General features: G+C 39.4%; 1 protein-coding gene across 1 annotated transcript in view; it reads left to right on the top strand.

Annotated features, from left to right (window-relative positions):
* Positions 1-886: 886 nt before the first annotated feature.
* MRPS5 (mitochondrial ribosomal protein S5) overlaps positions 887-19,872 on the top strand; it is a 28,067-nt gene continuing 9,081 nt past the window's right edge. The window contains exons 1-7 of the mRNA XM_053590192.1: positions 887-1,160; positions 3,918-3,998; positions 8,723-8,854; positions 12,305-12,430; positions 14,429-14,662; positions 16,666-16,700; positions 18,596-18,686. Of these exons, the coding sequence (XP_053446167.1) occupies positions 1,103-1,160; positions 3,918-3,998; positions 8,723-8,854; positions 12,305-12,430; positions 14,429-14,662; positions 16,666-16,700; positions 18,596-18,686 (757 nt within the window). The 5' untranslated portion in view covers positions 887-1,102. The remainder of the gene's footprint in view (positions 1,161-3,917; positions 3,999-8,722; positions 8,855-12,304; positions 12,431-14,428; positions 14,663-16,665; positions 16,701-18,595; positions 18,687-19,872) is intronic.

Below are 19,872 nucleotides of genomic sequence, written 5' to 3'. Positions count from 1 at the left end.
ATTGCTTCTGATTTAGGAACTCATTCCACAGCAAATGAAGTATGGCAAAGGGCGGGCCCCTGCTCGTGGTATTTTCTGGTCTTACATGTTCCCAATAATCCTGAAGCAGGTGGTCTGACATGTGGGTGTAATCAATCACTTTTCTCTTAATTTAGCCAATTTGAGATGTAAAAAGTCTGTTGAAAACCAGATACATCAAAAATAGGTAGGACTGAAATAGGGAAAACGGGAAAAGAGGAATATTCGATTGTAGCTTGTCAACTATTTTTATTCTTCTGTATGTTTGGAAATGTGTGTACTAAACTTAAAAATCAGACACTTGCTCTTGCATGCTTCCTAACCTCTTACAAGACATTCCCATGTTCCTAACCTCTTACAAGACATGCCTCTGTTGCAGGCATGTGGTTCATCTGGGCAGGCAGAGATGGTATGAAGCCAAGCCCAAAGTGAGTAAAAAAACTCCCCAAACATGGCCTAAGCCTAAGATATGCATGTGTGACCAAAGGTTAGAATCAGAATAAATCCACAAATGTGTGTGAAATCCAAAGTAATTTAGGTACTTAAATAAACCTCAGAGCATTACTAGAGTTGGTTACAAGCAACTTCTCTACATTTTTGTCTGTCCTATTCACCCCTTGGATTCTCATTGAATTAGGTGTCTTTCCATTCACGTCTCACCTCTCAGGGATCCACAGCGCCAGCTCTGGTAACCCGAGGTCACCCCGCCCACGGACCTCCGTGAGCCGCCACACCAATCCTTGGGTTGCTCTGGCCGGTTCCCCGCCCCTCCCTCGGCCGAGAACCGCCAAAGCTAGACACGCCCACACCACGTTCATGCCCCGCCCACGCCCCGCCCTCGGGTCCTAACGCGAGGACCCTCGCGGGGCTGTCGGCGGCTGTGCCGGACTCAACCTAGCGTGTGGCCTGTACTTTTTACATCTCTGTACAGGCAAACTCCACTCTAGCCTGCGGCGCGGTGCGACCCTCGGGCATCGAAAGTTCAGCTGCGGGCCGAGACCCTCTGTTTGACTAGGCGCAGTCGCGGTAGGCGGTGGGGACGGCCGCCCCGGTCGGAGGCTGAGGCGCTGCTCCCCGCTTCAGCATGGCGGCTGCAGTGCGCGCTGCGGGCCGCCTCCTTGCGCTGTGTGGCTGGCCGGCGGGTGAGAGCTGGGACGTCGGGAGCAGGGGCTTCCAGTGGGGCGGCTGTGGGGGTCCTCACGCCGGGCTCACATCCTGCCCAAGCTTGCTGTGTGACCTTGCGCGCGTCCTCTCCCTCCCTGGGGTAGGGAGCTCTTGTCAGTAAAGTGGGAGTGAACTGGATACCATTTACCAAGATTGCTTCCAGCTCGTACGTGCTGGGGTAAGACAAGCGGGAATTGGCAAGCATCGCTTTCCGAGGGAGACCCACAGATTGGGTAATGTCAGCGTGGGGTTCAAGGCGGAGGGCTGCTGGCGAGAAGCTAGAAAGAGAAAGAACGGCCCTCCAGTTTGAGGCGTATGTGATTGGTCACAGACATTATAGATTCCCGGCGAGTCGGTGGCCTTATTTTAAAAGACGGTGGTTCGAATGACTACTTCTGCTGTTACTGTCTTCTCTCTCCCCTTGTTGGTTGTGTACAACCCTAGAAAGCGCTGTCTTTAGAGTAACGTTGGCCTTTAAGAATCGCTTCATTGGGCGGCGCCTGTTGCTCAGTCGGTAAGGCGCCGGCCCCATATACCGAGGGTGGCGGGTTCAAACCCGGCCCCGACCAAACTGCAACCAAAAAATAGCCGGGCATTGTGGCGGGCGCCTGTAGTCCCAGCTACTCGGGAGGCTGAGGCAAGAGAATCGCTTAAGCCCGGGAGCTGGAGGTTGCTGTGAGCTGTGTGAGGCCACGGCACTCTACCGAGGGCCATAAAGTGAGACTCTTGTCTCTACAAAAAAAAAAAAAAAAAAGAATCGCTTCATTCCTTTGCATTTTCTATTTGTAATATTTTACTGTGAAGTCTACTATTTAGCATTTGTAATTACTAAATCCGAAGACCTCTAACCCCTGAAGTTTTCTGTTTTTTTAACTTATTTTTTGCTGCAAAATGTGACTGGAAATCGTTTGGTGGAAAATCTCACTTGAACATTCTTTTCTCCAGGTTGTCATGACCTTCTCTTTCATTTTCAAGGCCCCATTCACATATTACCTAGCTGTTGTAGCTTTTCTTCATGAGCTCTTAGTATGTCTAGTGACTTTTTAAAGTATTATCCTGAGTTCATCTTCATATTGTCTTTATGAGGTAGATACTGTTATTCCCATTTTACAGATAAGGGAATTAAGGCTTGTTCAAGGTTAGACTAGGAGGACGTCCGATTCTTTTCACTTATACCGCCTGGCTCCAAAGCCTGTTTTTTGTTTTGGTAACAGCCTTATTGAGATATAATTCACATACTATAGAATTCACCCATTTAAAGTGTAAATTGTTTTTTACATTGGTTTTTAGTATATTCACAGAGCTATGCAACCATCAGCACAATAAATTTTAGAACATTTTCTTCACTCTGAAAAGGAAACCTATACTTTTAAGCTTTCACCACCCAACCCTACCCTCCATGCTCCCCATTACTCCCCAGCCCTACGCAACCACTAATCTACTTCTATAGTTTGCCTGTTCTGGACATTCTGTTTAAATAGAATAATATGTGGTCTTTTGAGACTAGTTTCTTTCACTTAGCATAATGTTGGAGTTCATCCATGTTGTATGTATCAGTACTCTTTTCCTTATTCTGTTGAATGAATACACCACATTTTGTTTATCCATACATCATTTGTCTTACTTCCACCTTTTGGCTATTATGCTTAATGTTGCCTTAAACATCAGTTTGCACTGTTTTTGTGTGTACATGTATTTTCTTTTCTCTGTGTATGTACCTAGGAATAAAAATTACTGGAGCAAATGAAGCTCCTGTGTTTAATTTTTGAGGAAGTGCCAGACTGTTTCCCAAAGTAGCTGTACCATTTTACATTCCTACCCAACAGTGTATGAGGGCTCTGATTTCTACACATCCTGCTAACACTTGTTTTTATCTGTCCTTTGGTTTATAGCCATCCTAGTACATATGAAGTGATATCAACTTGTGGTTTTATTTTGCATTTCTCTTATAGATAATGAGCATGTTTTCACATACTTATTGGCCGTATATGTATGTTCTTTGGAGAAAGGTCTATTCAAATCTTTTACCCATTTTTAAGTTGAGTTGTCTTTTTATTTTTGAATTGTAAGACTTCTTTATATTTTCTAGATACAAATCCCTTATTTAGATACATGATTTGTCGAAATTTCATCTTATCCTGCATGTTATCTTTTTCACTTTCTTGATGGTGTTCTTAGAAGCTCGCAAGTTTTAAATTTTGATAAAGTCTAACTTAATTTTTACTCTTTTTGTTGCTGTTCAAGACCAACCATAGGTCTGGCATGGCCAGAGAGAGGGTGGAGGGGGAGAGAGAAAGGTAGAACATGAGGCTAGTGTGGAAGCTTGGGACCATGGGGCAGCACTGTAGGCTGTGCTGAGTAGTTTTGACTTTGTTATACATGGCAGTAGGGAGGCAAAAATGTTACATGAGGACTGTAAAGTGACCAGACTTGTCTGTTATTTTAGAAAAGTGGTGAAAGTGGGAACCTATTAAGATACTCTTATTTCTGTGGCTGAGTAATGATACGGCCTAAATGGAGAAGAGGCAGTGAGGCCATAGGAGAGGTTGTAGTTGACAGGTGGATTGATTTTGAGGAGACTGTAAGGCTTGGTAACTGGTTGGGTGAGAGGAGGAGTTGAGGTGTGATGTCAGCTACTTGGCAAGTGGTCATTCATTTGTCTTAGTTATTCTATAGGTATTACTGTTTAACATATATAGAAATATATTTTAATTTTTTTTTTTTTAATTTTGCAGGTTACTTATTGTCCAGGCAACTTTCTGTAAATGCCTTTCGAGCCACTTCCATTTTGGCATTGAGAACTACTGTCAACAATGGTGAGATTCATTTATCTAATTACCTTTTTAAATAAGATTTAATGTTAGAGTAGTTTCTAGTTTTTTATTTTTTTCCTAATTTTTTTTTTTTAGAGTTGGGATCTTGCTCTGTTACCAGGGTGGTGTGCAGTGGTGCAATCTTAACTCAATACAAATACTCAAAGCCTCAAACCTCAGGGCTCAACAGATTGGCTCTTGCTGCCTTAGACCCCAAATAACTGGGTTGCAGGCATGTGCCATGATGTCCAGCTAGTTTCTGTAGTTTTAAGCACTGTAAATGAATGAAGCACATTAATTCTTTTCTTTTTTTGAGAGTCTCCCTTTGTCACCCTTGGTAGAGTGCCATGGAGTCATAGCTCACAGCAACCTCATACTCTTGGGCTTAAGCGATTCTCTTGCCTCAGCCTCCCAAGTAGCTGGGACTACAAGTGTCACCACTATGTCCAGCTATTTTTAGAGAGGTGCGTTGCTCTTGCTTAAGCAATCTACCTCCCAGAGTGCTAGGATTACAAGTGTGAGTAATGCTGGCTGGCACAATCTTTATAATGGAAATTCATAGGGTCTCAAGAGTGTTTTTGAATTTTTTATGCTTGCAGTTTTTATAGCTCAGGGTTTTAAACCATAATAGCTAAATAATTTTTATTGAGTGATTACTGTGTATTAAGCTTTAAGCATGTTATCTTGGTTAATCTTCATACCAGTTTGGGTCTTTTTGTGTGTTTGTTTGTTTTTGTTTTTTGAGATAGGGTCTCTTTCTGTCACTCAGGCTGGAGTGCAGAAGTATGATCTTAGCTCATTGCAGTCTTGAGTTGCTGGGCACGTGCCACCACACACAGCTAATTTTTGATGAGACAGGTTTCACTGTGTTGCCCAGGCAGGTCTTGAGCCTCTGGCCTCAAGCAGTCCTCCCACCTCAGCTTCCATGAGCCACCATGTCTGGCTCCTCATTCCAGTTTTTATCAGGGGGTTATTTCCATCTTATAGATGATGGAAAGGGTCTCTGAGAGGCTAAGTGACTTGTTCAAGACCAAACAGCCAGTAAATGACAGGGCTGGGACCTGAGATGTCTGGGTAGTGTGGTGTCTTCTTATATGTCACACAAGTCTTTTACTTCTAAAGGACAGGGCCATCTCTTTAGTTGCTCTCCAGGAAGGAAGGAAGCCAATCCAGGCTGAGTCCATGTTGTACTCATGATCCATTAAATCTTGGCTTTTGTACAAGGACTGTTGTTAGGACAGAATCTCATATTGAGTGCCAGGCTTTACTCTTAGTCTTTTTTTTTTTTTTTTTTTTTTTTTGTAGAGACAGAGTCTCACTTTATGGCCCTCGGTAGAGTGCCGTGGCCTCACACAGCTCACAGCAACCTCCAACTCCTGGGCCCAAGTGATTCTCTTGCCTCAGCCTCCCGAGTAGCTGGGACTACAGGCGCCCGCCACAACGCCCGGCTATTTTTTGGTTGCAGTTTGGCCGGGGCCGGGTTTGAACCCGACACCCTCGGTATATGGGGCCGGCGCCTTACCGACTGAGCCACTCCCTTTCTTCTTGCTATCTACACCTGTGAGATGCCTTTACACCTTGGTTGAGCGATCCCGCAGAGGAATCAGGCAGACCTGGGCTCTTCCTTTTATTTATATGTTAATTGGTTGACAAACTACTTCCTCTGCCTTTTATTGTGAGCCAGGCAGTGTCCCTGACCTGAGCTGATGTGGGAGCCTGGAGAAGGCTTTTGTGAGGAAAACCAGAGAGGAGCACTGTAGCTCTGGAGAAGGCCCTGGGTGGGGATAGCTGAGTGCTGACCGTTGGAATGAGGCAGAATTCTCTGCTCTACCACTATCTTTGCAACCAGGTGTAATACAACCAGGTTTATACATCACCCTGTGGAGCCTCAGTTTCCTTGTCTATAAATTAGAAATAGTAGTCCTTACTTCAAATTGTATTATATTTTAAAATATTGAACGTCCAAAGAATATGAAAAGGTTTATGTATACTTTTTTTTTAAGACAGAGTCTCACTCTGTTGCCCTGACTAGAATGCCATGGCATTATAGTTTATAGCAACCTCAAGTTCTTGGGTTCAAGCGATCCTCTTGTCTCAGTTTTTCTGTTTTTAGTAGAGATGAAGTCTCGTTGTTGCTGAACCAATCTTCCTGTCTGGCCCTCCCAGAGTGCTAGGATTGTAGGTGTGAGCCACTGCACCCAGCCTGTAAAGGTTTATATTTTCAAACCAATTCTCTTTTCTGCCGCTCCTCCTTATTCAATGGTAACTTTTCACTCTTCCAGCTTTCTTCTGGTCATATTTCCAAATATTTTCTTTTATTAACATTGTTATGCTAATTGAAAAGTTAACTCTTACTTTATTGTCCCTACTTTCTCCTGACATAGTTATAAGCTTAATTTTGTTTGAATCTCTGGGCAGTGTTTTCATTATTAAGGTTATGTATTCACAGTTGAGTTAGGTAGTATTCTATCATTACATTTTTCTACATTTTCTTTTTCCTAGAATTAATAATTGCCTTGTTTTAAAAATATTGCTTGGTTTCCTTAGTTCCTATGATTATATTTTCCTAATTATTACAACAGATTGATTAGAAACATAGCAGTAATTTTTGCAAAGCCTCATACACATCACTGGTCGCTAGTTTGATTTAATAGAAAAGACTTTAATTAGAAAAAAGTTCTTTATGGTGAACTTGGTTAAAAACACTGAAATGAAACCTTGAATGCAGAGTTTATGTCTTTGAGGAGACCCACATGATGGGGCTTCCTGGGCTTAGACTACTTTGGAGACAGGGACTTCATGGTCCGAAATTAGTAATGCACCACATGTACATATCAGTATAGTGGGCCTAGTTCTTTATGTTGACCACCTCTGTGTGTTGATGAGTTTGTTATAGTTCATGGGTAATCCGCTTACAAAGATTCTACTTTGAAGTCAGTTTCTACTTTTGATAATTTGGACCTTTTGAGGCTAAGTACAGTATTAGTTGTGAATAGTATTTCAGTTTTTTGAGAAAGATTAAAGAATTCTAAACCTGATAGTAATGAGCTTTACAGTCTTGAGTCATGTTAAAGACTGCAATATTACACAAGGCGAGATTAAATATCTTAATAGATATTAAATTAATATTAAGTAAGATATTTTGTTAAAATAAGGAACATACAAGAAAAGCTAAAATGTCCTGCATAATGGGAGTTACAATGACAGTGGAAGTCCTCAGTATATTTGAAATGAAAAGGCACTATTTTCTGTGTACTTTTTGTAGGCTGATTAAGTAAGCTCATGGGTCTAGAGGGACCTTAAGTATGTCATCTAAGGTCTACATCCATGTCCTTGAATGGAATTGCAGTTGGTGTCTAAATCCCATTTTCTAACTAGTCTTGTGACTTTTGGCAAGTGCCTAACCTCATAGGCCTAAGTTTCTTATTTTGTAAAAGGAAAAGTTTGGATTAAGTGAACTTTAGTGATTAAAAGGAGATTTTTCCTTTATTTTAGTGTCTGTAGGCAGTGGAGATATTTCGATAGTTTACTGCAGCCATTTAATACTATATTTCTCCCTTTGCTTAACCAAAGCCTTATTGCTATATAGGATAATTTCTGTTGTGTGGCCTCTCTGTGGCAATGAAGCAGCTGTTACTATCTTCTTTATAACTTTGTGTAAACTTGAAAATAGCTGTTGTCACTCTGGTTTTCCAGTTTTCAAGCCCAAAACCCTTAGATAACCTTTTATCTCTCAAGAGCTATTTTAATGCCCTTCATCACTTTTCTTGTAGTCACCAGTCTCTCTGTTGAAACACAAAGCACTTTCATGTACAGATTTTCTCACTCTGCTCTTTTCCAGGACACCACCATCTGTGGGCTTGATACATTTTCATATAGTGAAAAAAATAAAAAAGGAAGTCCCTTATATCCAATATTATATCCAATATTAAATGTGTCAGTTTTCTTCCCTAGAGACAACCAGAATTAGCACTTTCTAGACTTAAGTCTATAGAATAAATATATTCACACCCCCCTCTTTGTTTTTAAACATGAAAAGTGGGATAACCTACATGCTGTCCTGCACCTTGTTCTCACCTGGTTAGTTACAGGTCTTTCCACATCAGTACATTGCCTGGCTGCATACAGTAGAGGGTGCCATTTGCCCAGAGTAGACTGCTGAACTTCAAGTTGGATAATGCAGTCCAGAAACCCTGTGTGTGGGTGGCGCCTGTGGCTTAGTGGGTAGGGTGCCAGTTTCATATGCCGATAGTGGCGGGTTCAAACCCAGCCCCGGCTAGCTAGAACAGCAGTGGCAACTGCAACAAAAAATAGCCGGGTGTTGTGGTGGGCGCCTGTAGTTCCAGCTGCTCAGTAGGGTGAGGCAAGAGAATGGCTTGGGCCAAGAGTTGGAGCTTGCTGTGAGCTGTGACTCCGTGGCACTCTACCGAGGGTGACAGAGTAAGACTCTGTCTCAAAAAAAAAAAAAAAAGAAACCCTGTGTGGACAGGTCTATTTCTTTAGGCAGCTGTATCTGGTGTGTGGATGAACTGTAACTGCTCCAACTAGGATGGGTATTTAGGTTGTTATTGGTCAAAAATTTTGTTTGTTTTTTTTTTTAAACGAAGATTGTCTTCAGAATCTGATCTTAAAATTGGCATTTTATTGGTAATGATCATTTGGTGCTGGCCGTGTTTCTCTACAGCCAGGAAGCATCTGACTCAAACTTTGATTCCTTCTGCCCACAGGTTCATCATTGGGAACCAGAGACAACCATCAGTACACCAGCCTGAGCCATGCGCTGCAGACGCAATGCTATGTTTCTTCTCCCACTAACTGGATGGGCCAGCAGTATAGACCATATAGTTTCTTCACTAAATGTATGTAGAATGGCCACAGTGAACATTTTAGTGATTAGTTTATAATGTACTATTAAAATAAAAATGTTCCTTAATGTATCTCCTAGAATTATCTCATATGATACCAGTTGTATTTATACTTTGGGAAGCATTAGTTTACTTTAATCTCCTTATTTAGGACATCTAGGCCTACAGGATATTGATTCAAGGCCTGGATCCGCTGCTGATACAGGTTTATACCAGGAGTACACTCACAGTTTGTTTTTAGTTGTGCCTTAGTGGAGGAGTTAGAACATCTAGTCAGGAAAAGTTATTTTATAAGAGTCATTGTTCATTAATGCTACTCTTATTTGTAATAGTGTTTGGAAGAGTTTAATCTGAACTAAAATTAGCTCATTAGGCAATAAGTGGAGGTTGAATTCACAACTCAGCATTAGGCAGATTAAAAAATTAGGATTATAAAGGCAATTAATGATTAGCCTAGAATATTAAGTAAATATAGAAAACTCAAAGAAGAGAAAATCACCTGCATTCCTACTACTTTGAAAAACTGGGTTTGCTGACTTTTTCAATGCAGCTATATATATATTTGCTCATTTCCCATAGGCTTCTCCAGTGCGATGTTATGACCATAGAGTATTTCTTTGTATGGAGACAGATCACTTTAATTTAGAGTTACTAGGTCATTTGTTTAGCAACACAGAAAAGAGGATCAGGTGTGCGGGGGATTAAGAAACATAGGGTTAGGTGTACCTGCAGATTTAGATGGAGAGAAAAGAGAAGGGATAGAACTGGTGCCTTTAGTTCCTTCTGTTAGTGCCCGTAGCCTCAGTTTTTTCTAAGAGGTTTTTGGTTTTTTAATTTCAGAACCAAGAGGAAAATTTATTCATAGATGTTTTACTATTACCAATCTGTTCAACTGCAGTGTTACTGAATTTTTGCCTTCAACTGAGCTTTTATCGTTACTAGAGAATAGTTCTTTTCTTCCATTGTCAAGTCATTTTCCTTTAATTGTTGCATGATGTTTTCTGTGGGTTTACAAAGATCCTTACTGTCCTGAAAGGCCAGGAGTACCTTCTCACACTCAGTCAGTAGAGCTGGTTTGGGAGCTTCCTGGATCAGTTTGCAGAATGGTAGTGCACTGCTCCAGGCCCCATCAGTGCAGTGCTGGTCTTGCACGCCCACTAAGTGGTACCCCTCTTCACAGTCATAAGTAATGGTAGATTTTCTAAGAGTTTTGTATTCCAAAAAATTGGAAAATATATTCTAGGAGGGAGTATATTAAATTTACAAGACTTGGAATTTTGTTTTAATAGTCCTTTCCCTGTTCTAAAAAGTCTTTTCTCTAATTCTTATTATTATAGAGGTGCCCCTGACCCTCTGAGACCCTTGTCTTTCTGGTTGTCCCACACCTACTTCTGACGCTCTTGTTAGCCTATGTTCTTCCTCAAGTATACGATGCCCTTGTGAGTTTGTTGCTCCAAATCATATTGAGATTAGCTCCAATGTGCTGAACTCAATTGAAACTAGAATAGGGCTAGTTTTTGCTGTTTCCTAGAAAATAGTCTTTGATTTTATAAATCACCAAGAAATAAGAAGTCAAAAATTTTCAAAACTCATTAAGATTTCCTAAGAATATTTATCACTGTACTTACAAACTTATCCCTCTGCTGTAGAGGGCCCACCAATTAAATCCCTTTTATTCAAATTAGCAAGCAGTGTTCCTTAGCATGATCAAGAGAGCAGTAATTCAGTATATCAAATTATACAGTGTAGTGGATTTTATGTGTGTGTTTGTATGCATATATTTAAAACATGAATCTGGTTTTTTTAAACTATGATAGTCAACAGGTATTTATATTGGCATACTTATGCTCTTCCAGAAACTGAGAAAGAATTGAAATAGTATATCATTTTAACTGGCCTTTTTTAGTTAGTTAGAATCTTAGACCTGATGTAAAAATAGTAAAATCTCTATTAAAAGAACTTAATTCAACTTGCAGCCATTCACAAATCATGTTCATGAAAAACATTTAAGAATATGGGAAATAAAAAAAAAAAGAATACGGGAAATGGCTTACAATGTGATATTAAGTAAAATGACAGAAAACAAAATTGTACAGTTGTATAGTTTCAGTTTTGTTTAACACAAACATATATATTCATGTATACATGCATGTATAAAGGAAAAGGCAGAATATACATTCTGATAAAACAGTGGTAATGGGATTATAATTATATTCTGTTTACCAGATTTTTAAAAATAACTGATTTATAATCTGAAAAATGATTAAAACATTTAAAATTGCATAATGGCATTCAAAAGTTGACTAATAACTTTTCAAATATATTTAGGAATTTTATTTTCCTCTTATAATATGTAAAAAAAGAGCTAAACTCTTAATCAGTCTTTTACATTTTTGTCTCAATGTCAAGTTCTTTTTAAAATGAATCCCTTTTAGTCTTAATGAGTTATTTACTTTGATCCTGAGTGAAGGAAACTTATTGATTGACCTCTTAGTATGCCTCCTTTACTAGTGAACTTTTAAGTTTTCTGTGGCATTTATAGGTACCAAAGCAGTTCTCGGGCAATCACGTCTTTAATGAGAGGTAGTTTGAGGTTGGTACTTTTATTTTGAAACTGTGGTCCTTTTAGCAAATTAGTGTTGGCCTAAAATTTGAACTTACTAATAATTTTTTGTTCTCATCAAGGCTGTTCAAAGCAGCATGTGATATGGAATCTTATTTTCCTGAGCTTCACTGGTAAAGACCAGCTGTAATATGTATGTATGTTTTGAAAAATTGGATACTATCCAGATATAAAGCATTTAAAAATATTATAAATCTGATTTTCCCTTTTGATTTTATCTACCTGGAGGATCAAGGTAAAGCCTTTTAGGGTTCATAAGAAGAGAGTGAAGATACTCATTTGTCTTCTAGAATGTTTAGTATTTCTGGCATATAGATATGTATGTATCTTAGATTTTTGACTAGTATTGCATTTGTGTGGCTCTCATTCTTTATTAAATAAATTTATAGTGGAATAATTGATTTTATAACCATAGATTCTGTTCCAGATTTATGGGTTTGAGTTGAAATGTGGATTCTTGTTTGGACTAAGAAACCTATATTAGAAAAGGATAGTTGGTTATCTTACTGGTTATAATGGAGGCAAGAGGTCAGGGAAGAGACCTATGTAGTAGTTGATAAATGTCGGGGAAGAAAATGTACTGGTTAGTAACTGGGATTTAAATGTTGGCTTTCTTTTGTGGGGGAAAATAATAGAATTGCTTTCTTTTCGGCTTTCTGCATGTAGCTGTGTGACACAAAGAATGATCTAATTTTGCTTTCATTACCTTAGTGATGAGTGTAAAGCTGGCTTCCTCTGGAGTCTCACTTTTTATTCAGTAGGAGACTGTAAATCATTGCTTGAAAACTACAGAATTAAGAAATAATCCTTTTTCATTACAGTAACAGCAGATGAGCTATGGAAAGGTGCTCTAGCAGAGACTGGTGCTGGAGCAAGAAAAGGAAGAGGCAAAAGAACTAAGAAAAAGAGAAGAAAGGATTTGAACAGGGGTCAGATCATTGGCGAAGGTAAACTTATTTATAAAAACATCTAAAATACTTTTTAAGTTACCCCTCCTAGATTTTATAGGTGTTTTATAAACTAGAAGGATCAAAACATTTGTTATGCAGGACAGTAGGATCTATGGCTTTAGAATTCATAACTTACTCATTGCTCAATAATTCTAGGGGAGAAAAATCCCATAGAGAAGGATTCATTCATTTAGTTATTCATTCAGTAAGCACTCGATATCCTTGTGTGGCGTCTCTTATAACAGTCGCTGCCCTCAAAAAGCTTCCAATTCATTGATAGGAGGTGGAATAAATGGAGAGTTGGCAGTTTTCTCTGCAAAGGGAAGATAGTAAATATTTTCTTTTCTTTCTTTTTTTTTAGAGATAGGGTCTCACTTCATTGCCCTCGGTAGAGTGCTGTGGCATCACAGCTCACAGCAACCTCCAACTCCTGGGCTTAGGCAATTCTCTTGCTTCAGCCTCCTGAGTAGCTGGGACCACAGGTGCCTGCCACAATGCCTGGCTATTATTTTGTGCAGTTTGGCCGGGGCCAGGTTCGAACCTGCCACCTTTGGTATATGGGGCCAGCGCCCTACCCACTGAGTCACAGGTGCTGCCCAATAGTAAATATTTTCAGCTTTGCAAATTACATGGTCTGTTTTGTAGCTACTCAGCTCTAATGTTGTAACACAGAGATAGCCATAGGCAATACATAATTGAATGGGCATAATTGTGTTCCAACAAAACTTTATTTACAAAAACATTGGTGGGCTGGATTTGGCTGTGGGCCTTCCTTTGCTGACCCCTAGGATGATTGTTTACACTCACATTTTTTGAAGTGTAAAAATAGTGCAGTGTTCTTAAATCCGCCTAGTTTGTGCTGTGGTTATGACAGATCATCTTTGTTAGTAACAGCCTTTTAGGAATAAAGAAAACACCATGCGGGTGGCGCCTGTGGCTCAGTCGGTAAGGCGCCGGCCCCATATACCCAGGGTGGCGGGTTCGAACCCGGCCCCGGCCAAACTGCAACCAAAAAATAGCCGGGCGTTGTGGTGGGTGCCTGTAGTCCCAGCTACTTGGGAGGCTGAGGCAAGAGAATCGCTTAAGCCCGGGAGTTGGAGGTTGCTGTGAGCTGTGTGAGGCCACGGCACTCTACCAAGGGCCATAAAGTGAGACTCTGTCTCTACAAAAAAAAAAAAAGAAAACACCATGCACTGCACTTCTAGCATCACATGCCTGCTTGCATGTTCTTCTTTATAACTTACCTTGTATCTTACTTTATTTTCTTAACATTTATTTTTAAAAATAATCATGTATGTATACCTTCTCAGTAAAAAAAAGAAAGAAAGAAAAGAAAAGAAAAAGGATTTTAGAGAGACTAAAGCCCCTCTTGATGTCCCTTTTGTCTTTTCCAGTCCCACAGTCTTCTGAGAAAACTACCAGTCTCATTTTGGTGTGTTCTCATCAGTATTTTTAATACTTTTATATACTTAAATACCCTAAAAGACATATGTATTCTCTTCTTTTTAAAAGTAATTAAATTAGATCATATGGTACATCCTGTCTTACAGTTTACTTTTTTCACTTAATAATAGGTATTGGGACTCATTCCATATTAGAACCTAGAGGGCTTCCTCATTCTTTCAGTTTAGTGCAGAATGTTTTACATGTTTGATGTGCCATGGTCCATTTAACCATTCCAGAATTGCTGAACATTTGGATTACTTGTGTTTTTTGCCTTTACAAATAACCTTTGAGTGGATATCCTTGTCCAAGCACACATATGCTTTGTACCTGCAGGTAAGTGTTTGTAGGTCATACCGGAAAATGGAATTAGTAGCTGTCAGAGTAAGGTACGTTTAAAATTTTGATAGTGGCAAGTGACCTGCAAAGTGATTGTATTAGCTGAAATTTCCACTAACAGGGTGTCATTTTATGTACGTACGGTGCCTAGCATTTTAACACTTGAAGAATGAAGCTTTTAAAAATTTCTTGTTCATATTGTTAAACCTTCAGGGCACTACGGTTTCCTGTGGCCTGGTCTGAATGCCCCTCTTATGAAAAATGGAGCAGTGCAGACCATTGCCCAAAGAAGCAAGGAAGAGCAGGAGAAAATAGAGGCTGAGATGATTCAGCAGAGAGAAGAGTGGGACCGCAAGAGGAAGATGAAGGTTAAACGAGTGCGAGGATGGAGCGGAAATTCGTGGGGCGGTGTCAGTCTTGGTCCCCCTGACCCTGGTCCCAATGGAGGTAGCAAAGTCCTAGTTTTGCTTGCCTTTGTGACAAAGAGAATACTTGTATTTTGGAATTTCCTTCAAATGGTATTTGTCTATTTAGACTTCTTTCCCACAGAAAGACTTGAGTATCACATTATCCCAACTATATTTTATGGAATCGTAGAGGGCCATAACCAACAAGTATTGCAACAGGATGGAAAGCAGTGGGTTCCTACTATCTTTATTACGTGGATTCTCAAAGTCTTTTTTTTTTTTTGAGACAGAGTCTCACTTTGTCACTCTGGGTAGAGTGCTGTGGCATCATCATATCTCACAGTAACTTTAAACTCTTAAAGCCATCCTCTTGCTTCCCAAATAGCTGGGATTACAACACCCGCCATGATGACCAACTAGTTTTTCTATTTTCCTTTTTGGTAGAGACAGGGTCTTGCTCTTGCTCAGGTTGATCTCAAACTCCCGATCTCAAGTGATCCACTCACCTCAACCTCCCAGAGTGCTAGATTTGTAGGTGTGAGCTACTGCACCTGACCTCAAAGCCTTAAATGTGTGTGATGTGCATTACGTTATCTATAGGAGCTGCTTGTGGGATGCAATGTTTTCCAAACAATTGGCTGCAGGGGTACCTATGGAGTAGCATGGCTTGGGGATGGTGTTCCAATAATAGAAGTCAACAAGCTAAATAGTTGTCATAAACCCTCATAAAAGCACACATGAAACAAAAATTGATAATACTTAGGTTAAATTAGAAAATAAAAATTTTCCCTCTCTTTAATATGTAAAGAAAGTAAAAACTTATTCTTGCCAATGAATGGGCGAAGAGGAAGTTAGGCAAAGCTTGACTGCTTTCTTTAGAATTTTGATTCAGTAATTAGGGGAAAGGTTGAGATGGAGAGATTCAGGCAAACACGCTTAGATTTGAGCAAAATGCTTTAGTTGAGGGATGAAGGTATGGGATGGAGAGAACAAAATTCATGAACAAAATTTAAGTCACTAACAAGGACTCCAGATTCTAGGATAAATGGGCCAGTTTGTTTAACAGAAGGAGGAGCAAGGTACAGATACAGGTGAGTCTCTTTTGTTGATAGTGGAAAGGTGAGGGTGTTGTACGGTATCTGGTGGCTGCAGTTCATCTGTAAGGAAGAGATGGAGTCATCTTCTGAAAATGAGATGAGGGCACTGATGAGCATGACCAGCAGAACATTTCTTTATGAAATGGTAGCAAATCTGGAATTGGCTTTAAAATTATCCAGTGGGGTGGGAGTTGGGCAGAATTTAGAGGAAAGAAGATTGGCTATGAGATGATACATGCATTTATTAAAGCTGATATAATGAGTACTTAAATGCTTTCATTCTGCTGTTTAATATTTATATGATTGAAATTTTTTATAGTTTGAGTTGTAAAAAATAAAAGAACATAGAGACTACTTGAATTGGTGGCTGCTTAGTGAGCAGAAAGAGACCTAACTAAAAGAACATAAAAGTCTACAGGCTGAATGGAGGATTTGATTGAATTGGAAACCATGAATTTTTAGTGGCTTGTGTATGTACTTTGCTTGGGCTTCTCTCCAGCAAGACCAAGCAGGCCAGGTGTGGATGGACACTTGCATAGATTCAAGCCAAGTTGGGGAGACTGCACCTGACCTCAAAGCCTTAAATGTGTGTGTTTCCACAAATCTAGTAGAAATGATGGACTGTGGTGCCTTGGCAAAGTGAGAGAGGCCAGGAAGACTGGCGGGGGCCAGAAGGGAAAGTAGTGCTAGAGGTGCTGAGGAGCTGATAAGTGAGAGAGCTTGAGGAGGAGGATGTTGTAGTCAGGCAGATAAGTGACTGAGTTTCTGAGTCAGTGGTGGAACAGTCTCTAGTGATAAGTAGACTATGACCTTCAGAGTGGTACCAAAAGATAGGAAATTCTTTCTCAGTTAAAAGTCTGTGGTGGTGCTTGTGTTGAAACATGTTTTCATGTGTTGATGGTATAGACACATTCAATATGTATGTTTTTTTCTTTTCTCCCTACAGAAACATACGAGGATTTTGATACCAGGGTACTTGAGGTAGGCGTGTTGCATTAAATACCTAGTTAAGCCTTCAGATAGGTGGGTGGGTGGGACAGAGATAGGGCAAGAGGAACTGTGAGGAAAAGCCTTTGATGCATGATGGTTTCTGTGACACAGAGCTGATTTGAGTAAGGAAATAATGCAGCTTTAATTTCAGTTACCTGTTAATTGGCCCTCCTGATTGCTGCCCATTTGGGGGAGGCTACCAGATTGAGGTCTTATGACAAGGTAACTTTGATAGTATTGTTAATTACAGAATTTGGGTATTAGGTTTAAATTTCCTCCTTACTAAAGCTAAAGTAGCATTAGCAATCTATTCTTAAATTATAAATCAGCTGTATCCAACACTCAGTTCAGGAGCTAAGATTGGGAGGAGCCATGGGGAAGGGGTAGAAAGCTTATAGCTGTGGTGAATGTCCTGTTCTTGATGGAGAATGGGCTCGAGGCTGCTTGTAGGTCCTTGAAACTGAAGCCCATATTAAGTAAACTGTAATCACTTTTCAGAGCACTGTCTAAAAGAGCCAACTTGCCTTTGAGCTGATACTGAATACTTAACTGATGTTAAACACCATGTGGAATAGTTCATTGAGTTTGTGTGTGAGCCTTTCTGAATATATATATTGTTTCTTCAATATCTACTGCATTATAGAATTTAAAATACGTTTTTAAGTAATGTCTTTGGTATCCCATCTGACAGCTTTTGAAATTTAATCCCTTTGGAGAATTTTTATATATATGGGTGATTTTCTGTAAGATTATCCATGGGGGTGGACTCCAAGTTCCTTTTCTTTTTAACCTCATTTTATGGGAAAGGGGCCACTACGAATCAGAGAGCCAGCTGCTATGTGAACAGTTTAGTTAACAGTCCATAGTTTCCAGCCTTTTAAATATGCACACACCCCTCAAAATACAGATTTTCTTATAGTTCAGAATAAGTAGGTATTTCCAGAATTTTCTGTTCTCAATTGAACTTAATCCTTAGCATAGTGATTCAGCCCTGTGATAATTATTTCTGTGCATTTCATAATTTCTTTCTTTCTTTTTTTCTTTTTTTGAGACAGAATCTCATTTTGTCACCCTTGGTAGAGTGCCAGGGCGTCATAGCTCATCAATCTCAAACTCTTGGGCTCAAGTGATCCTCTTGCCCAGTTTTTCTATTTTTAGTAGAGACGGAATCTTGCTATTGTTCAGGCTGGTCTCCAACTCCTGAGCTCAGGCAGTCTACCCTCCTCGGCCTCCCAAAGTGCTAGGATTACATGCCCAGCACATTTCATAATTTTTAAGGTGCACATTTTTTCCTACTTTAACATCTTGTTTTTCTTTCTTGTGGTACATTCATTAAGGTAGAGTGTATTTTGTGTGGCTGGACAAGGCAGCTCCCCCTTCCTTCCCGAAGGAAGCTCCCCTACCTTTGGGAGGCTTTGGCAGGAATATTGCTTGAGGCCAGGAGTTTTGAGACCAGCCTAGGCAACTTAGTTAGACCTGTCTCTATAAAAAATAATAAAATAATTAGCTAGGTGTGGTGGCATGTGCCTGTAGTCTCAGCTACTTGGGAGGCTAACCTGGGAGCATCACTTACACCCAAGAATTTGAGGTCAGTGAACTATGATTGGGTCACTGCACTCTAACCTGAGCAACAGAGCTAGACCCTGTGTCTAAAAAAACAAAAACAAACAAAAAAGTAGGGTATATTGAGTTGTATAGTTTCAAATTCCTTTAAAGAACCTCCAGAGGGAGGTTTCATTTAGAGAAAGTTTGTTGTTTGTGCTCACAGCATTGGAGGATAATGTGACTTTTTCACCACACGCATGTATAAGGAAGGCAGGTCCCTCTAGTACCCTACTTCAGAATTTTCTTAAGGTATAATATTTATGAGACATTTTGTCTTTTAGGTAAGAAATGTTTTCAATATGACAGCAAGAGAGGGGAGAAAGAAGTCAGTTCGTGTCCTGGTTGCTGTGGGAAATGGACAAGGAGCAGCAGGTAAATGGGCATGACGAATTCTGCAGTGGTGGTGGTGCAGCAGAGGACAGGCCATGTTGTGGAGTCCTTGAGTTCTTGCTGCTGGCCAGACCGTTTCTACTTACTAAAACCTTTTATTGATTTGGGATCATAAACTTTGTGGTAAACCCGTGAAAGCCCTTAGAGAGAAAAAAAAAATTAAGAGGAAAAAACTCTAATAGTTTAGTAATATTAACACAAATATTATTAGGGCTGTGGTTATAAAAACAGTATAGCCATATACTGTAATATTCTATAGCCACTAAGGAATTATGGAAAATTACTTATTTAAAAAAATGCTAAATTAAAAAAAACTGCATGTAAGACTGTATAATATAATCTTAGTTTTTTTTTTTTTTTCCAGTAGGCTCTAATCCAATGTGATTTTTTTTTTTTTAAACAATGTTTATATGCAAAGAAAAGACTGGAAGGGTATACACTGATAGGTTATTAGTGTTTACTCGCAATTTGTAGATTTGCTGATCATTTAAATTTTTTTCCTTATATTTTTCTTTAAGTTTCAGTAGTGGACCTCTCATTTTGAAATGTATACATGTATGTTGAAGGAAAGAAAATTGGAAAACTGCCTAGTTAAACCATACTGACACTTGCAAAACAGAAGTAATCCAGGTGGATAGTGTGTTGTCAAAGGAAATCATGTTTAATAGTTATTTTTGTATCTTTACAGGAATTTTGTATTCATATTATCACGAAAAATCTTTAAAAATAGCTACATTGGGATCATATTACAGTCATAATTTTGCACTTTGCTTTTTTTTGCTTAAGTATTTTAGAAGCAAAGATCTTCCTATATTAACATAAACAGATTCCCCCTCATTGCCTGTGCTAGTTGCATAGTGTTCCATATATAGCTGATTTTTGTAACCTTTTCCCTATTACTGAATATTTATGTGGTTTCCAGTTTAAAAGCAAAATACATTCTTCAAGCTAAATAATTGATAATTATTCAAGCAAATAGTGGAAACATTTCTATAACTTGTGATAAACCTCATTTCATGGGATTAGCATTCACAACTGAAGAATCATTGATTTTATTTCCTATTTAATTGAAATATGAATTCCATTTGAAGTTCCAACGAAATCAGTTTTCCTTTAGTGTGTAGTTTTTTTCACCCTTTTTGGTTATTTTTATCTATTTTTAAAAACA

The sequence above is a fragment of the Nycticebus coucang genome, chromosome 4 (genome assembly GCF_027406575.1).
Source record: "Nycticebus coucang isolate mNycCou1 chromosome 4, mNycCou1.pri, whole genome shotgun sequence".
Lineage (NCBI taxonomy): Eukaryota > Metazoa > Chordata > Mammalia > Primates > Lorisidae > Nycticebus > Nycticebus coucang.
The sequence above is the reverse complement of the archived record's forward strand: the minus strand, read 5'-3'. Positions and strand labels throughout refer to the sequence as shown.